General features: G+C 34.6%; 1 protein-coding gene across 4 annotated transcripts in view; it reads left to right on the forward strand.

Moving 5' to 3' along the window:
- Positions 1–794: 794 nt before the first annotated feature.
- LOC108111611 overlaps positions 795–14,571 on the forward strand; it is a 94,623-nt gene continuing 80,846 nt past the window's right edge. Inside the window, exons 1-3 of one of the 4 annotated variants that reach the window (XM_041819347.1) lie at positions 795–955; positions 1,124–1,314; positions 4,944–5,383. In XM_041819347.1, coding sequence (XP_041675281.1) covers positions 5,254–5,383 — 130 coding nt within the window. In that variant the 5' untranslated portion in view covers positions 795–955; positions 1,124–1,314; positions 4,944–5,253. Of the gene's footprint in view, positions 2,228–4,943; positions 5,384–14,571 lie in introns of all 4 variants that reach the window. The other 3 variants (XM_041819346.1, XM_041819345.1, XM_041819348.1) reach the window with 3 other exon arrangements.

A 14,571-nucleotide genomic window follows, 5' to 3' on the forward strand; every position in this document is an offset into this window, starting at 1 on the left:
TCTTTTTTCAAAATTCAGATAAAGCTAATAATTAATATTTTTTCAAAATTTATATTCATTTTTACAAAAAATATTTCCGTAAAAACCTTTTAATTATTTGTTTTCTTAATAAAAAGCCCAGCCAGTCTTTTAGTTTTTTTTTGTCACCTCCATTTGTTCTACCCATCTTTTAAAGTAAAATTTGTTAAACAGTTAAATAGTTTTGAGGGCTACACTTTGTTCTGGCTATCTGCACTAAAATTCATTTTTAGCATTGATTTTAACAAATATTTTATTTCCGATTTTTTGCCATGGCATTCGCAACCATCGTTTGGGTGCAATCCGGGTCTATCTCGTAATATACTATACATATTCCTAGCAATTTTGTGCAAAACTATGCCATTATTTAAAATGTCGTAAAAAGAACGTTATCCAAATTGAGGTGATCAACAAAATACTAAAAATTTTTGAATTAACAGACATCGATTTAATGCGGCGACATAAGCGCACGTGCCTTTTTAAAAACATCTTAAACATTTGATGAATTACAAAATTTTTAATCGGAGCATCGGCTCTAACAAATGATTGAGGGTAATTTTAAAAGACAACACAATAAATAATTTCGTAAAGGCTTTTTTGGCAAAGAGCTTTTACAGTCAGACTGGCCTTAAAAGCGCAGTTCTGCTCTTTCAGTCGGACATGGAATAAGGAAAGTTAGAAGAGTCACACTCTAAACACTAAAATATGTGGTTCTCTTAAAAGCTCCAGCATCTCTTCATGGCTTTAAAAGCTACATCGACGACGTGTGTCCGGATCCAACGCATCCTACGAAAATGTTAGTCTTTCCAGCATCTTACGACCTAGCGGCCAGATCACCGGTGTGTAAGGCGCACAAATATTAATCAGTTAATATACGCTGTCAAACTGGCCGTTTTAAATAATCAGAGTAATTCTACGATTGAAGTGGATTTCGGCGGTAAAACATATATTAGTTAAATCGCATCTGGGATCATTGATATTTTTTTAGCCTATAAAATCGATATAAAATTAAAAAATATGTTTAAAACGATAACAAAAACATTGATACTAAATATAACATATTGAATATTTTAATTAAAAAAAACTAATAATTTAGTATATTCAGCATAACCGATAAACAAACAAATGTTTATAGTATTTAAAAAATAATAGTTATTTGTGCAAAACAAAAAAAAAACAAAAATATATCTATAATATTTGACCAGAAAGAATTAATTATCCATTCTACAATAAAGACATATATGAGGATAGACAAGGCTGCCAATGACCATTAGGAATATAAATCAATCCATAAAGGTATTTATTATACTTCCAATAATTCAAATTTCGTGAATCAAAGCAACAGAAAAAAGCTTAGGAAATAAGAAATAAATACAACAATTTTTTGTCACCTAACTATAAAAAAATATTTTTCAAGGTAAATAAAATGCAGAATGATGTTAAAATATTTTTTTTATTTTAAAAAAAACTTGGTCTATAAGGTATTTATTATACGTCCAATAAATTTCGCCAATAAAACCAACAGTAGTTTTACAAAAGTTTTTTCGTCACGTAAAATCCAGAATGATGAAAAATACTATTTTTATTTAAAAAAAATTGATCTGTCATATTGTGTTTTTACGCTGATCGACAAATTTTATTTAATTTTTAGAAATCGCTAGTGTGGAAAAGAAAATAACTTACTTTACATAATATTAGACCATTTTTTTTATCAATTATCATTTTTTTCTGAAAACTTACAATATTACACATTATTAATAATCGCAATATCTTAATAATATAAGGTAAAAAATATTTTCGATAAAGTACCTTTAGCTTACAGAAGCCATTCGATGGTTTGCCCACAAGATAGAAGGGAACCTATAACTTTATAAAAATAAAAACAAAGAAATGTTTTTAAATTATGAAAATACAAAATAAATTGGGGACGAGTCTTAGCATTTAGTAGTGTAAAAAATAGATTGTGGTCCTCAAACATAATCAATACGCACATCACATTAAAAAAAATTATGGTGTTAAAAGAGAAATTTATACGACCGTATAAGCTAATAAATAAAATTGAAAACTTTTACGGCATTCTTGTGAATATTTGCATACACACTGTTCCACTTTTTCATATCTTATAGTTCCCAAAATCCCAGCCTTCATACGGAACACATAATAAAGAACGAATGTAAAAAGCTCCTACTATGAATGGGCAAAAATAGTCGTAAGTCAACAAAAATCTTGCGTGGTATAAACATTAATAACACACTAACCAATAAAAGACTAACTAACTAAATTATACGTTTTCTATCAATTTCTATCACCTTTTGTCCGAAAAAACATGTTTTCTTGGGGAAAATTTTTTTTACCTTATAGAGTCGTATAGGTATTTTAGGTCTAACAATACATACATGATACTCTTTCAACACACAACTCTTAAAGTGCCATGGCCCTAAGTTAATCCTCAATCCTCAAGAAAAATCCTGCAGAGTAAACACTTTAACCTGCGTTGATTTTCTTGCTTGTGTTGCTTATATATCGTTCGTTAAGGTTACGGGTAACTTATATCTAATACGAACAGAAAGATATAGTAAATGGGATACCGAATACTTCCGTACGATAGGGAAAAAAATTCAAAATTATATGATATAAAATGTTATAGTAATAGTAGATAGCAGATTTATTTACATCTAGGCCAAGTTAAATGGCCGCAAATTAAGTGAAGGCCTAAAAAGTACATACACTAGCCGACCTAATTATTTTGACGAAAAACAAATGCAAGGGAAAATTTGTATATGATATTTTAAAGGTTTATATAGCAATGAAATTTTTTTGTTTTACCAAAAGTCCAAGGGGAACTTATTAAGAACTATTTTGACAAGTACCTTTTAATATGAATAACAAAGTTTAAACTTAAAAAAAGTAAAGGAAAAAAGAAATTTAGTAAAATATATAATTTTCTTTGGTTTCAAGAGGGTTCTGCAAGAGTCACGGTACTAAAACAAATTTTTTTTTTTGGATGACGTCTAGAGATATCCCTTTCCAAAGGGAAGTGATCTTAGAAATTGTCTTCTCTTTGGTTTTATTCATCGATACTGTCCTTTGCGTTGATAACAGAAATTTACTAAATTATACTCAAATCATCAACATTTTTTCAAAAATCTTCTTGGCTTTGTGGCATGTTGCGTTTTCCTATTGCAGGGTAAAGTATTATCCAGACAAATATTGGCGTTGGTTCATCGATCCAGTGAATGGTACGAAGATAGCCAGTCCATTATACGCTACGCATCCCCACAACAACACCATGGCTTATTTTTTGGCAAACGGGCCGCCTTCTACCATTGTACAATGGGCTATCTTACAAACTAATAATTTTTTTTAGGAATTATACTTCAAAACTCCCTTAACTTATGGAGATGTTCCTTTGTCCTTGGCTTATGAAGTCTTTAAATCAAATTCCTTTAATCGTCGATTGTCTGTGCACTCACTAATTGGGATCTTAGCTGTCAAATTAAATTGATCTGCTGCAGATTGAGGCTTCAGAAAAACCATTTTTTTAAATTCCCGACCAATAACTCAGTCTTCGCTGATATCTGTACTGCTCTTAGCACCTAATCTTCTTAAATTACCCATGTTATTATGCTTTTTAAACTTTTTAATTTGGTAGTGCACAGTTTGACGCGGCACAATAAACTTATTGGCAATGGCTTTAACTGCTATTCCAGCGTTACATTTTGCTACCATTGAACTTAGCTCAGCCGATTTACTCATGTTGTTTAATTATTTTTAATAAATTTATATTTTAATAACAATTTGTAATATTGATCAAAGCTAAACACAGAAATGGTTTAATTCTCTCGTGGCTAAAAGTGTGAAAATATTTTTAAAAAGGTGCTGTCATAATATTTTTAGCCACGCAAAAAACCGTTGTATGCATGCATTCCTATCAGCAAAAAAAACTTACATGTAAATTTAGGTGTATCCCTAAAAACAGTTACGTACCTTTTGCCTCTTTGCTGAAACTTGAATGTAAATCTTTATCAGATAAGCATACATACATAAGTAACATGAGTACATAGGTACTTGAGAATATCTGAGAGGTGGGACGAAGAGATCAGCGATTAGTTTCTGCGTTGCCAGCACCTGATAAACTAATTAACTAAAGTTGTCGACCATAAATATTCTCATTAAAAAAAACAACATTTAATACTAATCTATTACTATTACAGAATAGACTCACAGATTTTCGCGACTAGTGGGCGTAGACAGTTGCTAGATGCTGTCTAGGCATCTGCAGAATATGCTTGCAGAAAAAACCACTTCCTATCTATTATATATCCTGAGATCTAAGCGTATGACAGAGAGTAGGACGAGCGAAAAAACGTTCGGGCGGTCGGCAACAAATATAAGATCATATTGCCTTTCGGAGAGTTATAGACAGGTAAACAAAATTTAAAAAGACCATCAGCAAAGACACGATCAGATAAAGGTGTGGAGACAATAAAATCAATTGGACAGGATTAGCTTTGCAAAGAATTTTTAATTTTTCCATTAAAATCCAAATCAATATCCGGTGTGGTTATAAATTTAAATCAAGCAAGAAATAGGTCTTTCTTTTATCGAACCACGAAATATTTCTAGCAATTTTTGTTAGACTGGCGGTCTCAAAGGGTACTCTAGACTGAGCAGTCTCATAAGGGATAAATGACTTAGGTGACCTTTGGTTAATGATGATAAAAAAATTGAATTGATTTTGTTTTTTATTGAGAAAAATACCTCATTTGTTTCTGATTTTTTAAGTGTCCCCGATTTTTTACCAATTTGCGTAAACAACTAGAAGAGTGAGAAATGTGTCGTTACTCTTAAACTGAAGTTTTAAATCATGCTAAATTTGCTTCCCCAAATTTGTGTTAAAAAACTTAATTACTTCTATTTTACAGATTTCTTCATCAGACCGTTTTAAAACCACTTGAATGGATTCTTCAAAAATCACACACTTTTCAAAAGTTTGAAGGTCACTTAACACTTTGAAAGGTCTTCGATAAATAATTCTAACCAATGTAATTTGCTTAAATGTTGGTTTTTAGCCCTTCAGACAACCATAATTGCAGAAAAAAAATTAAATAAAATTTGAAGATAAAATTTTAGTACAAAAAAAATCGTAAATCGTAGTTTTAGAAAAATTGGTCGAAAACCAGTGAATTCACTTCCCCCTTGATCACAACTGAGCCCTTAAGCTGCGACTTTGTGATGGAGTGGCGCCTGGATTGGAATAGAAAACCGTTTTATCCTAGACAATTTCAGCTTCATGTCGTACTTCTTGGCTGGGTCTTAATATGGGCGCAGTTCCTAAGCTGCGTTTTCTGTGGTGAAAAATTAGGTAAGGAGTAAATAACTTTTGAATTTAATTCAGTTTTATTACCATTATTTAAAATGTTTGTGTGTATGTAATTGTTGTTGTATTGTTTAAATTAATGACCAGTTTATAAAAACGTCCCCAGAGAATCATAAGAATACCCAACTAATTTATTCGCAGACAAATTCTGCATCGTGTGTTTAAAAAAATGAGCAAGTCTCCGAGTATCACTAGTAAAATTTTTATTCACTAGCTAATCGGAGATTTAAATGACCAATTCAATACAAAAGATTCATTAATAATAAATTTAATTGCAGTAAAATTAAAAAATCATATAAACTCACTTTTGCAGAGTAGAAAAATGAATACAAATACATATTATGGACGCCACAGTTTTGTGGGCGTTACAGTAGCCGTGGCTTGATCGGAAAAACAATTCGCATAAGGGGTATCTTAAAAACCTTCATGCTTAATCCAAACTTTATATCAGTTATAGTTACCGAGATGTCAGCTTTTCTAGAAAATATGAAAACCGTCTCGATTTACAGTTCGAGTAACGGGTATAAATACTCGATCTCTCACAAGCCAAAACTTCACAACTTACCCTCAATTCGATAAAAAAAAACGAATTCATCAGCCAAAACCTAAAATAGCTTTAAGGATTAGTCGCTGGTCTCTACAGCTGACATTCACATCGTTAATTCCCAGAGTAACCCTTTAATTTTGTTTGGCTACTCGTACCACAAATCATTCATTCATTTAAATAAATATGGGAAAAGTTACGACTTTTGACAGAGAAGATAACTCTATGTTCGTAAGGGTCTACAATGGTGGCATTTCGAGACCGCAGGGGTTGATGTAAGCTTGGAACGCCAAAAGTGACTATTTTAATGTTCGGTTGACACGAGTTTTAAAAGAAGAAGTATAAGATTGTAGCACTTCAGCTTGTCGTGTTGTGTATACGACATTAATTTTCGCCGTTAAAAATTCATTATAATTAATTTAAAATTTTAAAGGAATAGAGTTGATCAAATAAAATGTTCAGCTTGAGTTCATTTATTGATTCTAAATTCTTCATTCTTGATTGCCAACCCCAATCACCAATAACAACTAAACGCGATAACGCAAGTAACTTCAGTAATGGGCAATTACATGACAATCCGGAAAGATTCCTGATGCAACGTTCTAGAAGTGGAGTATCCAGGAATCTGATAATATGAATATTGTTAAAATTATTAAATAAAAGGGATACCATAATAAAAATAAGTATATTTAATTTTGAATACAAACAACATTAAATCGCTTTAGTGTTGTGCCGCGACTTTAAGATACCCGTTACTATCTTGTCCAATTTAAAAAAAAACAAGAGGAAACGCTATAGTCGAGTGCCGCGACTATAAGATACCCGTTACTGTTTTACACAATTTTAAAATATTAATTTTGCTAGTGGAAATTCACAAGGCGCCGCCTATTGTCAGAGGAAGTATGTTGAGTATGCTTTTAGTGACGTCACTGCCCATGTGAGGCCTTATAACTTTAATTTCTCTATAAATAGCGAAATAATGTTCCGATTTTAAAAATCTTTGGTAAATCGATAGGTATTAACAGAAATAAGTTATACAAGGTCAAACGAAGGCATTCATAATAATATTATAGACGCCACAGTTTTCCGCGGTTTGTGGGCGTTAGAGTGGGCGTGGCCGGATGCAACTTCGTAGCAAGTTGTAGAGGCATCTCTTGAATACGTGTTTCTAAGCAAAATTTTGTAGCTCTTATAGCTTTTGAGATTTTTGCATTTTTGGTTTTTCGGGTTTTGTGATCGTTAGGGTGGGCGTGGCTTCATCGGAAAAAAACCAATTCGCATTGCAAAGCATTATTAAAACCTGCATGCTTGATCCGAACTTTCTATCTCTTATAGTTACCGAGATATCAGCTTTTCTAGAAAATCTGAAAACCGTCTCTTGAGCCTTGTGGGCGTATAGTAGTACCACTATAAGATGCGCTGGCATCTAAAGATTATACTTTCTGAATTTCAACTTTCTAACTCCAATAGTTCCTGAGATTTCAGCAATTTTAGTTTTTTGCGATTTGTGGGCGTTAGAGTGGGCGTGGCAGGATGCTGTAATAAACTTGCGCTGTCCCGGGACCTCAAGAATCTTCATGATTAATCTCAACGTTGTATCTGTTGTAGTTCCTGAGATCTCAGCGTTCATACTGACGGACGGACGGACGGACGGACGGACAGACGGACGGACAGACGGACATGGCTCAATCGACTTCGCTATTGATCCTGATCAAGAATATATATACTTTATAGGGTCGCAAACGCTTCTTTCTATCTGTTACATACTTTTTAACGAATCTAGTATACCCTTTGACTGTATGAGTAACAGGTATAAAAACAGAAAAAGCTGTTTAATGATACTTGTGGTGTCGTCAATGCCCATTTGAGGCCTTATAGCCTAAACGTCCTAAAAATATATGTAAATAAATAATGTTCCGATTTGAACGGTTTTTGGTATAACGATAGATGTTTACAAAAAAATGTTATACAAGGTCAAAGGAAAACATGAATCTTAATAGCGTGACCAGTTCCACCATGCCAGGCTATGCCATTTCAAGAATATATATGTTTAATCCTTTTTAGCTCTTTTAGTTTATGAGATCTTATCGATTTTATTTTGATTTGTGATTTGCGGGGGTTATAGTGGCCTTGGCAGGATTCATCAATAAACTTGTGCTGCGTAGGCATCTCAACAAACTGCAATCCTTACTTTATATCTGATATAGTTCCTGAGATCTTATTCGGACAGCAGGACGGTCGGGCAGATAGACGGACATTTTAATTGCAAAGAGGTACAATAATTCAGTAATTTTGATTAGTTTTTAATCTACATGAATAAAATTGATTTTACTCAAGCATAATATAAATTTAATAGAAAACAGGTTAATTAAAAAATAGCTATCTAAAGGGTTTAGTAACTCAGTTCAACATTTTTAAAGTATTCGGTTGAAGTCCGTGCTTTAGCAAAGTTTCATCTTAAAATCTTTTGCTGTTACCCAAAACAATCAAAATCTTGTTATACACAAAACAACAGTCCATTTTAACCAACTTTATTTGTGGAGACCACTCGGAAAATAATTTCTAAACAATTACAACGTTTTTACAAATCATTCCGAAATAGAACATAAGGTTCTGATTTGAAAATTTGTTGTGCAAAAGGTAGTAAAAAGATAAGTTAGTTCTAAGTAAAAAGATCAATCATATTTTAATTGACAGCCATTGTTTTTTTAAAAACTAATAACTCCAAAAGAAATGACCCATTTACAAAAATTTGTATATCTATGAGTTTAAATAATATGAGAATTTTTAAAACTAAATCAAAATTGGAACATCAATATGAATAATTTTATAGGTCGTCCCCGATTGGCACAAAAAACATATTTTAAATTAACTCAAGTTGTTATACCCGTTACTCGTAGAGTAAAAGGGTATACTAGATTCGTTGAAACAGATAGAAGGAAGCGTTTCCGACCATATAAGATGTATATATATTCTTGATCAGGATCAATAGCGAAGTCAATTGAGCCATGTCCGTCTGTCCGTCTGTATGAACGCTGAGATATCAGAAACTATAAAAGATAAAAAGTTGAGATTTTTGTCAGATTCTTGAGGTCCATACGTAGCACAATTTTTATCTTGAGATGACAGCGCATCTTATGTTGGTACCATTGTCCGGCCACACCCACTCTTACGCCCAACCAGCTAGAAAGACGATTTTTTTTGTAGAAGAGCTGATATCTCGGTAACTATAGGTGATAGAAAGTTTGGATTAAGCATGTAGGCTTGATACCCCATTGCCAACGCTTTTTTCCCATCTAGCCACTCCTACTTTAACGGTCACAAAACCAGGAAAACCGAAAATGCGAAAATCTCGGGAACTATCAGAGCTTGAAAGTTGTACTTATGAATAACTATTTTAGAGATGCCACTGCAACTCGATATCCGGACACGCCCACAAACCGCGGAAAACTGTGGCGTCCATAATATTATAATGATTCGTTTGACCTTGTATAACATATTTTATCCATATCAATTAAATTACCAAAGATTGTTTCGCCTCACATGGGCAGTAACGTCACTATCATTTACTCAACATGCTTTCTTTGATAATAGTTGGCGCTTTGTGAATTTCCACTATCGAAATGAATATTTTAAGATTGTGTAAAACAGTAACGGGTATCTTATATTTGCGGTACTCGACTTTAACGTTTCTTCTTGCTTACATTAATATTGGTGCTATAATCAACTTTAAAGCTCTTATAATTATCAAAATCTCAACGCTCATATGGGCATGACTAAATCGAGCGATTATTGAACCTGACAATTATTATTACAATAATAATTTTGTTAATTTAATTTACATGAATAAAATTAATTTCACTCAAAAATAAGATAAATTTGATAATAATTGAATTAAATTTTAGTTTTAGTTTAGTTAGTTATTCGTGTTACATATGCTTCATCGTAACTTTCTAGCTCTTATAGTTTCCGAGATCTTAGCGTTTTTCATTTTTTGCGTTTTATGAAGCGCGGCCAGATGTGAAAATGTATGTATGCGCTCTCGTGGCAGTATTGGAAATTACATGCTTAATTTAAACTTTCTTATAGTTACCGATGGGCGTAAGATTCCATGCAATTGCACAACATTTTATAGGGTCATATCACTCACCTTAAGCGCTAATAACGTTAGTTAAGATGAGCCAAAAAATATCCGAAACGCAGATCGATACAAAAATTTTTTGGAGAAGGTATTTTCTCATTAATGTTTGGAGAGCACGTCATCAAGAAGGAAAAGAAATCATTTGAAAAGACAGCCAACAATAGCTTTAAATTTTTATTGATTGAATGAGAGCTTATTTCCTAGTTTTCAATCTTTTGACAAATGCGGAGTGGTACAATTTTAGGTTATCAGCCCGACCATTACACGCTTATTTTAAAAACATTAATTTATTTAAAAAATTTTCTAAAATTTGTTTTAATTAACCATTAACCATACTATTGGAACAATCAAAAAATAATACATCCTTTAAAAATGGAGTAAAAGGGTAAATAACTTATTCATTTCAACGAATTGAATAGAGTGGAATTATTCAAATCATATATCAATCAGTTTGTAGTTTAAAGCTTTAGTTTAAATTGATCAGTCTATTTTTATATGGGCACAATGGTTGACAATGGTTTTTCAATTAACGAGTATGAACGTTAGAACTATAACTGCAAAAAGGACCGTCGTTCACACTGACCTAATTTCACAGTTCGTCATCCGTAGGAAATGCTGGTTGGTGGTGGGTTTCTAATCGTCCAGCCTGGCGCTCTAGCATTCTTAGCCAAGAGAGGCATGAACTCTCAGAGAGGCTTCACGGCCCACAGCTCTCATCGAGAGAATTTCCCCATTGAAAGCTAAGGCCCCATTGCACAGTGCCGTTTAAAAGCGTCATGGCCGGTGCTGTAGCAGTAATACGGAGATTTCACAGGGTCGCGGACGTGCCTAGCTTTGATTTAAAATATTAAAAGCAGTTGAGAATTCACCATTGCATCAAAGGAGCTGTACTTATCGAAATGATTCAGGAGTTCAAGTTCCTTCTTTAAGTGCGTGCCTCCACATTTCGGAAAAAAAACTAAACTTTTAAACTAAAATTTTTGTATTTACCCAAATTTAAAATTATATCCATATGCGTTAAAAACTAAACCTTGTAGTTCACTGCTCTACCTTCAGTCCCTTAGTTTTCATTTTGCCGTCGGTTTGCTGGCAGAAACGAAGAAATAAATCCAGAAAGTGCCGGTCTCTTATAATATGACATACATATATAAAAACAGTTACTACCCAGACACTCATGCGAAGTTTGGTAATCGTCATTCAATGATAGTGGAAGGAAAGAACTTCCAGCGACCAAAAAAGCCTTTGGCACATCGTTCAACATAAATAACCTAGTACTTGGTTGTCAAACTCAGTATCATTGCAATCCAGATATGCTAAATGAAATTGAACTTTGAATGTATTAGATTTCCAATATAACAATAACCAGCAATGATAAGCTTCCATTGGACTTCCTCTTTTATAAGGTATTCGATTTGTTTCGTATTTTCGGCGTGATGATTTATTTAAATTCCACTTCATTCCATTTTTAAGTCCCAACTTCAGCGGATTTGGTGATTTAAATATCTACAAAGCTAGTGAGAAGCCTCCCAGGAGGAGACAGTCATTTGCTAATGCAAGCAAGGGAGAAAATTATCTCTTTTCATTTTTGTTTGTTTGTTTTAATGATCCCCTTGCAACAATTTTTTATTTGAGATCCGAAATTTGCGTCCCATATGAGAGAGATTTACTAGAATAAATTCCTTTGGCCTTTCCGTATTAAACATCTGGCGGTTCCGTTAAAATAAAAAATAAATAAATAAATTATGACAGATTCTATTTGACCTAAGGGACCAAATTATTTGAAACCTAAAGAAACGTTGTTATCGTTGTTTGCTACAAAAGTGTTGCGGCTGCTGTAGAATGGATTTCTCGAATTTCATAAGTATAGTGCTGTCCTTTCTGTGCATATCTGGCGCGGAAAATGCAAATGGGGAAATTATTCTTCGAATCGATCCGCTAGGTAAGCTAAATCACAGATAACTTACCATACTGTTAAACATCGTTGTTACTGAAAAAACACTTTTGCTTATATAACAATCTAGAAATTTTAATGTATATTTGAGGAGGGCACTGAACTGTTTTCTATTTTGGAAAGGGCTTAGACGAAATTAAAAGTTTTCGAGAAAAATCTGTAACTGTAAAAATTGTATAAAAATGTCTTATAGAAAATAAAAAAGTGTTTCAGTGATTTTTAAAATATATTCTTATTATTCGCTTGGGCAACATACTCCCCTTAGATGCAAGTATCCTTAAGCAAGAGCTTAAACAGCAATTCCTAAGGAAAGTTGAAAAGTATGTAACAGGTAGAAGAAAGCGTTTCCGACCTTATAAAGTATATATAATCTTGAACAGGATCAATAGCGAAATCGATTGAGCTATGTCCGCCCGTTTTTCCGACAGTATGAATGCTGAAATCTCAGGAACTATAAGAAATGCAAGGTTGAGATTAAGCATGAAGATTCATAGGTAGCATGAGGTCCATACGCAGCGCAAGTTTAATTCAGCATCCTGCCACACCCACTCTAAAGGCCACTAATCACGAAAAACTAAAATCTTTGAAATCAAGAACTATTAGAGCTAGAAAGTTGTGCTTAAGAAGACGTATTTAAGAAATTCCACTGCAACTCTACGCGGTTTTCATTTTTTCTAACGCCCAAAAATCGCGAAAAATTAAAATCGTTGAAATCTCAGGAACTATTAGAGTTAGAAAGTTGAAATTCAGTATGTATAATCCTGGGATGCCAGCGCATCTTAAGGTAATACCATTATCCGGCCAAACCCATTACGCCCACCAAGCTCGAAAGACGGTTGCATTTAATTATAACTATAATTGATATAATTAAGCATGTAGGTTTTTATGATGCCCCAAATGCGAGTTGTTTTTTTCCCATCTAGCCACGCCCACCCTAACTCCCACAAAACCGGGAAAACCTAAGAGCTAGAAAAATAGGCTTAAGAATACATATTTTCCACTAGCAAAATGAATATTTTAAAATTGTGTAAAACAGTAACGGGTTTCTTATAGTCGTGGTACTCGACTATAGCGTTTCTTCTTATTTATTATTATTATTATTATTATTATTATTATTATTATTATTATTATTATTATTAAAATAATTATTATTATTATTAAAATAATTATTATTCTTCTTCTTATCATTATTATTATTATTATTATTATTATTTATATTATTATTATTATTATTATCATAAATATAATTATTCTTCTTCTTCTAGTGCGCCCGATCTCTTCATGAGGGCACTATACCAAAATTCCAATACTAAATACTAATCTATCGATAATCGACCCGCGACATCCCCACCTCCGTGAAGAACCTCTTCGAGGGCTCGTCTGATCTCACCATCCATTCTAGCAAAGGTCCCCTCCACGACCCCCTTCCGCCAGTCTAGACGCGGCACGGCTGGACCGCAAACGAAGAAGACCCACTTCTTCCAGAAACGGTTCCTTAACATTCTTGCTATACGGCACTGCTTCCGCGAAGCTCCTTCCTTAAGAAGGTCTCAATCCACGCCGGGGATATCCGGCGGGCAAGCTGCTCCCTAGAGCAGATCATTTGGCATAAGAGAGGCTTCCTGGTTCACACTCACTGGCAAAAGGGTGAGCGGACGCGAATAAACAATATTCTCCGCCTCTATTAGGAAACGCTCTAAGACGTGCTCCTTCGGCGCCACCTCCTTCACTGCGTAATGAAGCACCTTTTCTACGCACTGCACCATTCGCTCCCAGACTCCGCGCTCTGACGGGTTCGGTGGGCAATTAAAAATCAGTTCAATGCCCTTACTTGACAGTTCCGACTGGAACGTCTCGGGTTCGAAGGATTACTGGCCTCTTGGCGCTGTACGGTATACATATCGCCGCATCAATCCTGCCGTACACTCGCAGGACTAAATTGCCATCTAGGTATGGCGCCAGTCCACATATGTCGCTTCCTTTAGCAACCATCCGTTCTCTGCGGCCTGCATCTCGTCGGGGAACGCCTCCCGTTGTGCTTTGAGGATCAACAAATTCTCAGCTGCCTCACACTCACCTACAGTGGGGCCATAGTTCTCAAGCTCATCTCGTTGTCCACGGCTTCGACAAGTGAACCTTAGGACCCAGGCCGTAAGCCTCAACAATCGCCTGTAGCTTGAGAATCTCTGTAACGATATAAACGTGCCACTTGCCCCAACGAGCACAAACTCACTCGGCATCTCCTCTTCATCTTCTCCATCCGCATCGTCGGCAGGTGCAGCTCCTGTCCAGCTGCCCGCTGATCTCCTCAGTGGCATTCTTGAGGCATTCCTCTCAACCAGCGCGACTCCTCACATAGTCTCATCATCCATCACGTTGTCGGCGGATGGCAGCCATCTCCATTGGGACACCTTCGTCGACTCCAGAATCTCGGCTACTCTTTTCCCTACGAACTGCTTGTAGCGCCTGTGCGTGCAACGCAGCACTGACTTCAAGTTTGTCCATAGCACAATCTGTGCAATGGGCAGGTCCATAAT

This window comes from Drosophila eugracilis, unplaced genomic scaffold (assembly GCF_018153835.1).
Source record: "Drosophila eugracilis isolate 14026-0451.02 unplaced genomic scaffold, ASM1815383v1 contig_1381, whole genome shotgun sequence".
Classification (NCBI taxonomy): domain Eukaryota; kingdom Metazoa; phylum Arthropoda; class Insecta; order Diptera; family Drosophilidae; genus Drosophila; species Drosophila eugracilis.